This window comes from Triturus cristatus, chromosome 5_1 (assembly GCF_964204655.1).
Source record: "Triturus cristatus chromosome 5_1, aTriCri1.1, whole genome shotgun sequence".
Taxonomy (NCBI): Eukaryota; Metazoa; Chordata; class Amphibia; order Caudata; family Salamandridae; genus Triturus; species Triturus cristatus.
This window is the reverse complement of record NC_140587.1, coordinates 655,028,839-655,039,708: the sequence shown is the minus strand read 5'-3', so window position 1 is coordinate 655,039,708 and position 10,870 is coordinate 655,028,839. Positions and strand designations below refer to the sequence as shown.

The following is a 10,870-nucleotide window of genomic DNA, read 5'->3' as shown; positions in this document are numbered from 1 at the left end:
GAGGCCTTTGACGAAGGACCGACCAGCAGCCTCTACGTAAGAAACCAGCAAAAGGCAGGAGCGCCCCCGCTCCTGCCACGTCCATACCACTGTCAGTATGACAGAAAAAAAGAACAGGAGGAATGCTGGGACCGGTACACCTTATGTAATCCCAGTGCGAGGGGGAGGGTAGGTCCAGCATTCCTTCGTCCTTTTTTTCTGTCGGTGAGATAGTAAATCTCATTTGTAATGAAGGTGTCGACGACGTAGGGACCTGGGGGTAATGCCATACATTCACCCCAGTACAGGGATCTGGGCCTAAAGCCATCATTATTTTGCTCACCATGCGATTAGGCGGGCGGTTCCTTTTTTTGTTAACCCAAAACTAAACTATTTTGCTTTTCTACCGCTTAAAACTAACTCCATTTCCATGAAAGGTAATGGAAAATGATATTCCCCTGGATTTCCTCCTATCACTTCACATATCGGTCAGTCTATAGTGTAACTGGTGCTCGTGTAAAGCGCTCTATTACCTTCCGGTCGAGTTTGCGCGATATAAAACTGCAAAAAGATGTTTTAAAAATGATGGAATGTACGTTCCCAATCCCTCAAAATAAGACTGGACTCCATTTTACCTTACCCCACAGTCACGACAATCGAGAAATCTCCGGGGTCACGCGGCTTTTTGGAGTACCGCCTCGCAGCGCTTTTACCGCCAGTAATCGCGGCGTAAACGTGCTGTTCTCCATTCTGAGAAACGCTCTCTGTAGGATATTTCGTACAGACATAAACGAGTTTTATTTTGAAGCATTAAATTATAATAATGTTATTTTAGTGCAAATAGCACCGGTGGCGCACATAACTCAAACGTGGGGCGATTGAAAACACTAGCCGTTGTACTGGTTTAAAAGCACCCACAAAACTCGTTGCTTATTCCGCGTCAGGAACATAAACGAATAAAAAAAACATGAGGATGGTGGTAAAATCCTGAGTATTCCCGATCAAAGACGAGGGTGAGCACATATTGTCCAAAAAGTGATCTGACCAAATTTGGAACCCTCTCCCAGCGTTTCTCTTTTTAAATATAAGTCGGGTCACGAGGGTTTTGCTTCCGGTGCTATATACATTATTGATGACTCCACTGAAATACTCGAACCTGTCCAGCTGTGATTCGTAGATACTTGGACATGGCGTTTCCTTGAGCTCTTAATAAAATGGCGTCTCGCCCCTCACTTTGGACAGACACAGTAAATGGAAGGTGGGTTCTAGTATTGTCATAAATTCTGTGTGAGCCGAGGATCACGCTGGGCTGCTGCAGGGTACCTCTCCGATGTGGAATACAAGGCCAAACATGCCCACGGGCCAGAGTTGGTTTAAGACCTGTGACCTGCCCCACTTTCCCCTTCTTTATTTTTGTATATTGACTGAGCCTCGCCGTTTAGCGGCCTGTCAGGAAGAAATCCACACAATGCTGGGTTTTCCTTTGAGAGAACTATAGAAAAACAAACCACGTTTAAGTTTTAGGAGACTTTGTCACGGATTAAGCGCTTAATAATTGAGTTAAATCACCTCTGCTTCGCGAAATCCACATACTCCGTGGTCAGTGATTGTTTGATATTTGGGCTAAAACTAGTGCGTCATTCGCCGAGGTGTTTGTCACCCTCGGAGGCTGGAGCCGAACCCAGCAGTTAGAGGGGGCTTTAGCGCAGAGACGCGCTTCTGTGGATTTGGGATTATAAGGGTTTTCGAGCCTTGGAAACCCACTATGACTCAGACTTTACACACCCATTAATTGTAACGGGAGGATCCCCACGCTGTGAATGCGAAATCAACTCGATTACTGTTGCCAACCTGCAACTGCTAAAAAAGTTGATATGCTGAAAAAAGTTAACCAGCTACAAATGGTTTGTGATGGATTTAGCGGCTGAAATGTAGGATTCGGGTATTTACTTAAGGTGTGTATAAAAAGACATAGTTCAATCCGTCTGAGTCTTAGGACTGCCTACTGCTGACTTGGTTTCAAATGGTGTGTTTTAGCAGTAGTCCTTCCCGTGCGTGTGTGCTGCGCTCTTATATTCCAGTGCTGAGCGTTCCTTCCTACGAGCGAAAGGGACTGTATATGTCTCGTACTTTAAGAAAGGTGCCCGGATGCTGCAGGGAGTCCACGAGCCGGGCTCAGTCCACAGAAGCAGGTAGTAAATTAGTAGCCTCTAGCCGCCACCATCCCTTTCACGCGCGTGCGCTCCCGTGTGCATCACTGTGCGCAGTTAAAATTGGTTCCGAGGCCAGATTTGCTCAGAAATGTACACTCGGTGGAATAGATATATGTTGTACCGAATGTGACCCATACGAATTGACCCTGGTATACTTATTATGGGTGCTTCCCGAGCTAGAACCCTCCGCCTCCTGTTTTTCTCATTAAATGCGACGAAGTTCATCACCCAAATCTGCTGAAGCCCCGTTATCCAAAAACATCAGCGGACAGAGGTGAGTGTTCCAGCCCGTGCAGAAACTCAGACCCAACCAAAACCCCCTCTAAGGCACAGGACATCAAAGCTGGGGTCCGGATATTTATAGAACATAGCAGGCAGCCCCTTAATCCCACAACGCGATTCTGCCAAAATGCATCTATTCGTTCTGTATTAGTTTATTTACATGTCTTGCCGAGCAAACACGGGGCACCTGAGCGGAGCAGCCGTCTTTGATCCCATTGTAAAAGAGCTGTGTGTTTTTCTGATAAGCAGGACGAGATGGTACCCCCGCTGCGGCCTCAATAACACGCGCACTACTAGATAAAACATGGCGCGGGGTCACGCGGCCGGGCACTGCCAAGGAAGCCCTTATTACCACAGGCGCATTACTGCGCGAACCCATACAAAGCAGCTATGTTTAGTGCATGGTCACAACACTGAGTGTGCAAACGATTTCCTGAGAGACCGATTCACCCATTTGAAGTTGCGCTGCGTTTCCCCCCCTAGAGGATGGTTTCCAACCACTACAAAAGCTCTCTCAACATATAACTAAATACAGAACTGAAGCGGTAGTGATGTCATCGGCCCAAGAGGCTACTTAGAATGTCCCATTCAAAGACTTATCCTGTGTGCGACACGTGTAGGTGAGACGTGTTGTATGTATTTCAGTTTTTAGTATTGGCAGCCCTTTTGCTGGCAGAGTTGCAAGGCACGCCGTGGCAGGGCCCGAAAGGCCTTTTATTCCACCGGGCATTTTCCCGGCGGACTGGAACCCTTGGAAGGCGGTTTTGAAAGCCCAGGGCCGCTCCAGGTACCCATCACTTCCCCAGCTCCACAGACGGTAAACCAGCAGAGCGATAACATTATAAATGGCAGGGCCCTGTTCCCAGACCCTGGCAGTAAGAAAGTCCGAAGGCCGGTTAGAACAGGTGCACTATGGACCCTTGCACTGTTAAGGGCGCTCTGGTGCAGTTTAATGGAAATCGAGTTTTAATCTGTGCTGCTGATGTGTTAGATGCTAAGGCTTGGAACAGGGCAAGGTGATATGAAAAACGTACTATAAATGCATATATTAACATCAAGTAAACGGGATGGCTGCGGGATCCCTGGCTGGTTTGATAAGCATTTTTGCTGCCAACGCGGGGTTGTTGACTATGCACTCTGTTTCTGTGACGCACTTACCTGTGCCTTGCAGACCGTTCACGTTCTTGAAGGGACGCAAGTCATATTTGCACGGTGCCCGTAAGATAAGGGAACATAATGATTAATTCTGTTCTAGTGCAGAGAGCCAGTGCTATCAAGAAGCAGCCGGGGGTGTTTTGATGTCGCCTGTGCGAGTTAAGGGTTGTGAAGTGATTGTATGCACCTATCTCAGCCTCAGCACCTTCTGTCTGCGACTACAATCGAGGCCTAGAGAGGGCCGCGGATGCTGCGCGTTGCCACTGTTGGGCCACTACCCCTCCCCGGCCCGCCACCCCACCCACCAGCCGTGCTCGGTCCTACACAGACTCCCGTCTCAGGCCGTGCCCGAGGAAATCAGATCCGATTCGTTTTGCACAATTTATGGTAATTCCGTAATATAAGAAGGAGCAAGCATTTTGTTCAGACAGGCCGTACTAATAGAGAAACGTGTCTCTTCACAAAAATGAAACAAACGTGTTCTCCCCTGTGCGCATCGCCTGCTCAAAGAGAAGGGTGGAGAGTAGTCCGTAATTCGCTTTTCGAATGAGACGCGGCTCAGTCCGCGTCCTGTATGAAGGATACTTGATGCAAGCGCCGTTTGCTTCATTTTTCACCGGTGAAAAGCTTTATGTAATAGGGCCCAAGTTACATTTTCGCCAGTTTGAAAGTGTCCCGTTAAGCGAGCACCCAAAAGGGTGCCACAGGATTTGCCTAATTTTGACCCAAGTTGTACCTCAGGTGGTAACGGCCAAGACTGAATCTCGTCCAAAGGCGGGAGTCTGCCTTGTCCTTCCACTGTAAGGGTTTCCATGAGGTCAGGGCACCAATGCTCTGCATCCCAGCAGACTCGAACTCCGAACCCTGTGCGCCCTCGGGTCAAATAGTGTGCGCCGCTCATCTGTGTGTATGCAGCAAGGGCCGAGTCCCAAGGGCGCAAGCAGCCGTTCATCTTTCCGAGGCTGAAAAATAGAATACCACCGAGTTCGGCCACAATTAACTCTGCTTATCAAGCGCCACGAGGCAGCTAAATGTCTCGTGGGCGCTAGTATAATGACTAATTTAATCTCACATACATTATCATGAATTTGTTCTTTTAATTTCCAACGGCCGTCGGCCGGCTTCCTGGTATGCTGCCAACATCTATGTAGGGAATGAATGAACGAATGAAAAACATAACATAAACAAATAAACACACATGAATAAATAAAATGGACATAGAATGATTCACTGTGACCCACAGGGGGAGGAGGTGCCAGGGGCACGTAGGCTGCTCTGGCCCTCCGGCTCCATCATCCTACCTCTAACACCTCAAAAAGTGACTCCACTCCCCCCGCGCCGGATTGGCTGCTCGTCTGCTTAAAGGGGCCTTCACCCCGTTGGCAGCAGATCAGGAAGAAGCGCCTGGGAACAGTGCGGCCTCCTACCTGTGGCCCCGGAGCAGGTCTGCCAGCGAGAGTCTCAGCAGCTCAGACACAGTTTAAGGGCCCAGGACCCCTCTGCGTGAGCGAGCTGTGTATTCTCTCCCACTGGGTCTCTGCTCCTGCCCTTGCACCCCGGCCCGGCGCAGTGATGAGCAGCCCCGATGCCGGATACTCCAGCGACGACCAGCTGCAGGTGGGGCGCTGCTGCCCAGCTCCCCTGGGCATGACGCTGCCCGGGCACTGCCAGTGGGCACCCGACTCCATGAACCCCCCGGAGGACAAGAACCTGCAGAGTACGGGAGACCGAGCCGTGAGCAGCATTCCCAAAAGAGGGAGCCCCAGAACCGAGGCCCACATCCGCAGGCCCATGAACGCCTTCATGGTGTGGGCCAAGGACGAGCGCAAGAGGCTGGCTCTACGATTCCCGGATGTGCAGAACGCCGAGCTCAGCAAACTGCTAGGTAAGGCCCAGCGCCCAGATCCCCCTCTGCCTGGCCTCAGGGCGCTCATTAGCAGACTGCTCTCAGAAACGAACGGGTCATTTGGAAAGTTTGTACGAGCCTACCCGGCTGCTCTAAAACTGAAGCTAAAATAGGAAACACTTAAAAAAAAAAATAATGCTTAATGAGACGAATTTCCAATCCATTGCATAGCACTCAGGTTTGTGTGAACTATTTAAGTACTCCAAATGTTGCCAAATAAGAGATGTCGGATTCCGTGAGATAGGTTGGTTTGCCCAGGATCCCACAGTTTGACGAGGTTTGAACAGAAGCCACCTTGCCCATAGCCAGATAGCGCACAGCGGCAGAATCCCCAGAAGAAATGCCCCCTACAATATTTCCTTAAACACTTGTAGTTGACCGTGCATAGTGTCCACACACTAGAGGCATCACAACCTTCTGGTTCTGCACTATACATATATTGTGCCTAAAGCACCCGAGGTTGAAGTGAACAGGGCCCGACTACCACTGCTGTATGTTACTGCCACTACTGTCTATAAATATTTAAACATGTTTTGGTATTTTCAGTGCTTAATTTGAGCCGGTGGTTTCCGGTGCTCGGCACCAGCGCTTATATGTCCGCACCGGCTCTAGCGACAATCCACCCCCTGGTGGCGCTGTCTTTAATTTTGAGATGTACAACAACCGTGTTTATAACGACTATATACATTGAAAATGAATGCCAGCCTTTCACGCCATTATTATAGCTTTGTGTGGCTTAAAATAGTTTGAATTGCCACACTTTTAGGAGTGAGGTGGTTAGGTGTTATGTTTGGCAGCGCTGACAGGAGCAATTTGTGGTGCAAGCTGCAGTGGTCTTCCAAGAAGGGCCCTGGCACTTTTTTTTAAACCAAATAAGCAAGTCACATTTTTCGATTTGGGCTGTTTTTGATATTGCCTTTGAAGCTAATTATGTTACTAACGCTGGCGGTAAGTTTCGAAGCTTCTGTTCTAAAGTACAATGCACTTCGACCCCATCTCCTCCTCAGACCTGTAGGCTCCGGCATCACCCCGCCCCACTCAGTTACGCTTCTACGCATGTGTTCTACTCCCACCCACTCCACTGAGGGGTGTTCTAGATCTCATGATTGTCAAGCCCTGGCCCTGTGAGGCGAGGCCCCGCTCTTGAGTGATTGCGGGTTGGCTGCGCAGTCTTCTCTACGCCTCTCTCTGGACCTGGGCGGTGGCCAGGCGGTGTGGCACAAGTTACTTCCGGTCACAACAGACCCGAGCCTGTCTCAGACTGTAGATGACCCCCACCCCACTTGTTAAACCATAGTGTTCCGATGCTCTGAGAGGCGTATCAAGGAACTATTGCTTTTGTGGGTTCTATCCCTGGTTTTTTTTTTTTTTTTTAGTTTGTCAGACTATGTGTGTGCTGTAGATTTGCAAATTGCTTCTTGGAAACAAAGTAGACACTCACCCAGAGCGTCTCTTTTGGGGAACCCCCGTTGCTGTGTAGGCTTAAAAACCCCTGAAGGGTGCCAGTTAATAGTTGATAAAAAGGCACTCGCGTGTTATGAATTTGCGTGACATTTTTTTGTTGAAAATACAATGTAAATGAAAAATATGTACTGTTAAATTTCTAGCTCGCTGCTCGTCTTTTGCCACCTCGAGGGTTGCTGTGGGTTCAGTGGGGTAACATTAGCCCTTGAGGTACCGGGGGAGGGGGTGGGGGGATTCAGCACTATGCACCGGCTCAAGTTTCGTTACCTCACTGGGTGGGTGATCACGTGTTTAACATAACCGTGCTACAGTTTGAAAGCATGAGTGATTCAACTAACGAACACCTACAAATAAATAAGTGCATGAATGAGACAGTGTCTAAACGAATGCATACTTTGTGCTTCACGCACCTAGTTAGGGCCTCGGGGCGCTTTGGTGGTCATGGTTGAAGCAACGGAGGAACCGATTTAGAATTTGGACACTTTAGAGAAAGATGCTTTTTCAGGAACTCTTTAGAATTGCACGAAATGCCCCTTTTCAGAAGGAGTATTATTTATTTATGTGCGTTTGCGTGCAGTTACATGTGCACGCGCGTAAAATTAAATCGAAATACACGAAACATTTTATTTTGAGGCGCGTACTGAACCTTCGCACGCCCATTATTTATTACGCTCAAGATGTCAACAGAGAGCCCTAAGAGAAATGATATGACGTTTTTAAAACTGTTCCCTACATCGGCTCCTTTGAATAAACCTTACCGGATACACTTGGGCCACGAGGCTAGATATCGTTCTTCCACCTGTGACCGAGGGTCGTTTGGGATCAAGAAAAAAATGGGCGCAAATCATTTACCTAAATCTTGTGAATCAGATTTGTAATGCTTTTCTACTCCCATATTCTATATGTAAATACGGTATAGTGATTGCTGCACTTCCCCCGCCAACCTAGTCGTATTTTTTCTCCTACGCAAACTACGTACATGTACCGTGCGAACGCACGTTCACCATTTTTTTTCCTTCTTCTGTTTACGAACCAAAGGTGGGCATCGTCCCCGGTAATGGGCATCGTCCCCGGTAATGCGCGCAGCTCTCCATTCTGGGTGTGCGCTTTCATGTACCGTCACGTTTGTTGAAAGTGGATTATCCATGTAAAAGTGTACCCTTGTGCATCGTTCTGTAGCTTGTTGTGCATGCTCCTGTGAAAACATGTTTAAATACATTGTGACTCTCTCCGTTCACAGGGAGGTCGTGGAAAGCCTTGTCGCTGGTAGAGAAGCGCCCTTTTGTTGAGGAGGCGGAGAAAATCCGAGTTCAGCACGTTCAGGACCACCCCAACTACAAGTACCGACCCAGGAAAAGAAAACAAGTGAAGAGGACCAATCAGAGCGAGTCGGAGTCCATGGAGAGCCTAACCGACCCGCAGGGCGGCAGCATGGGCTGTCTGGAGAGCCTGCGCCTTGGATACTTCGACTCACAGGGCTACCACCCCCGGCAGCACGTGAACCACTACAGGCACTACCAGGGCCTAGATGTCAATTTAAATGGTTTCCCTTCACTCAGTGCTGATGCCTACTATACTCTAGACATGGTGGAGAGCAACCCAGCCTTCCTGCCCTCATATCTGCAGGGAGATTACCAGATGATGCCCACCACGCCCAAACCTGGCTTCACCGCACTTCAAGAAAGCCACCTCAGTCCCATGACCCAGGGGAACAACCTCCAAACTGGACAGATAAGCAACACAGACTTTGCACAACGTGTTATAGAAGGCCAGATACTCTCTCACATGTATGATGGACAGACACCCCCTCACAGGTATGATGGGCAGACACCCCCTCACAGGTATGATGGGCAGACACCCCCTCACGCCTATGATGGGCAGACACCCCCTCACGCCTATGATGGGCAGACACCCCCTCACGCCTATGATGGGCAGACACCCCCTCACGCCTATGATGGGCAGACACCCCCTCACGCCTATGATGGGCAGACACCCCCTCACGCCTATGATGGGCAGACACCCCCTCACGCCTATGATGGGCAGACACCCCCTCACGCCTATGATGGGCAGACACCCCCTCACGCCTATGATGGGCAGACACCCCCTCACGCCTATGATGGGCAGACACCCCCTCACGCCTATGATGGGCAGACACCCCCTCACGCCTATGATGGGCAGACACCCCCTCACGCCTATGATGGGCAGACACCCCCTCACGCCTATGATGGGCAGACACCCCCTCACGCCTATGATGGGCAGACACCCCCTCACGCCTATGATGGGCAGACACCCCCTCACGCCTATGATGGGCAGACACCCCCTCACGCCTATGATGGGCAGACACCCCCTCACGCCTATGATGGGCAGACACCCCCTCACGCCTATGATGTAGCGACCCCACCTCATGCACATGAGGGATACACACCCCCTTATAGGTATGATGGACAGACACTCCCTAATGTGCATGATGGACAGACAACCCCTCGTGTGCATGATGGACAGACAACCCCTCATGTGCATGATGGACAGACAAACCCTCATGTATATTATGCAACAACAGCCACTCAAGCGCATGATGGAGACACACACCCTCATGCGTATTACAGGCAGGTACATTGCACCAGTGCTACCAGCTATGGGTGGACACCCGAAGAGGGGCAGCTCTCCGCACTATCCGATTACCACACTCTGGAGAACATGAACCAGGTTCAGCAGGCTGACCTCTTGGGGGAGCTGGATTGGACTGAACTGGAGCAGTACTTGTATTCTGTGTCAGGTTCTGACCAAGTGGCGGCCTTCCCATGAGCCACCGATTCACAGCACGTGCAGTGGACTGGTCTCTTCTGTTTGCGGTTGATTGTACTGCCTGATGTTTCTATAGGCGCCTTCTAATATGTAGATTGTACTGCCATATGTTTCCATAGGAGTCTTCCAACATGTAGATTGTACTGCCTAGTGTCTCTATGGACGCCTTCCAACATGTAAATTGTAGTGCTTTATGTCTCTATAGGTCGAAAAAAACTTTGGAAATTGACATTTTTTGGGGCCCCGCAACAACAAAGTATACAAATATAGGCAACACATGCCACCAAGAGAGACATTGAGAGAATATTTATACCAACAACTGTAAATAGGATAGAGTTCAACTAAGTATGATTAATATTTTTATTTATTTTTAATGTATTGGCATTAAAGTCTAAGAATAAATATATATATATAAAAAATTGCTGATGAGTGTCCTTATTAGAATATTTCATTATTTCTAGTCCATCACGCAGTATTTAGGCTAAAAGCGGGGCAAAGGATTTTCCCATTTTTAAAAGCAGTATATCTGCACAGATTAATGAGTGCACATTTGTAGGCAATAATGACAGTTCTGGATAGTATCTCTCTTTTCTTTTTTTAAGCAAACTGGTTAAGTACATATGAATGTGTTTTATGAAAGTGTGATCACTAATACTTCAAAAGCTAAACTTCAATATAAGGGCAATTGTACACCAGTGACAGCTGGTAGGGGACAGTGGCGTGGCGGGGGGGGGGGGGGGGGGGTTAGGAAATCAAAATAAAACCTAACTGCTGGTTGCAGCCGCCAGTTGCCACCTCTACACGCAGGAACAGGAAGCACCCAGGCTTCCAGATTCTACTGACCAACCACAACGCTTCGTTACAGCAGTGTTGTGATTGGACTGAGCGCCGTGTTTCGGAGCTCGGAGAGGGAAAGGGATCCTAATTATGTTCTCCATCCAGACTGTAATTTAGCCTGGGTGGAGAACATGCAAAGTGCGCATGACTGTTTGGCAGGCCTGAGACGGGTGGCCAAACAGCCATGTGCACTTCAGGAGCAGCAGCAGCCACTCCTCCCCAACGTCAT

The 10,870-nt window shown here is 49.1% G+C and overlaps 1 protein-coding gene across 1 annotated transcript; it reads left to right on the top strand.

Annotated features, from left to right (window-relative positions):
• The first annotated feature begins 5,034 nt into the window (after window positions 1-5,034).
• Window positions 5,035-10,201, top strand: LOC146831335 (uncharacterized). The gene is made up of 2 exons (XM_085604136.1): window positions 5,035-5,514; window positions 8,240-10,201. Exons 1-2 carry the CDS (start codon window positions 5,202-5,204, stop codon window positions 9,802-9,804), a joined length of 1,878 nt encoding a protein of 625 aa, XP_085460262.1. The 5' UTR covers window positions 5,035-5,201; the 3' UTR covers window positions 9,805-10,201.
• The last annotated feature ends 669 nt before the right edge of the window (window positions 10,202-10,870 follow it).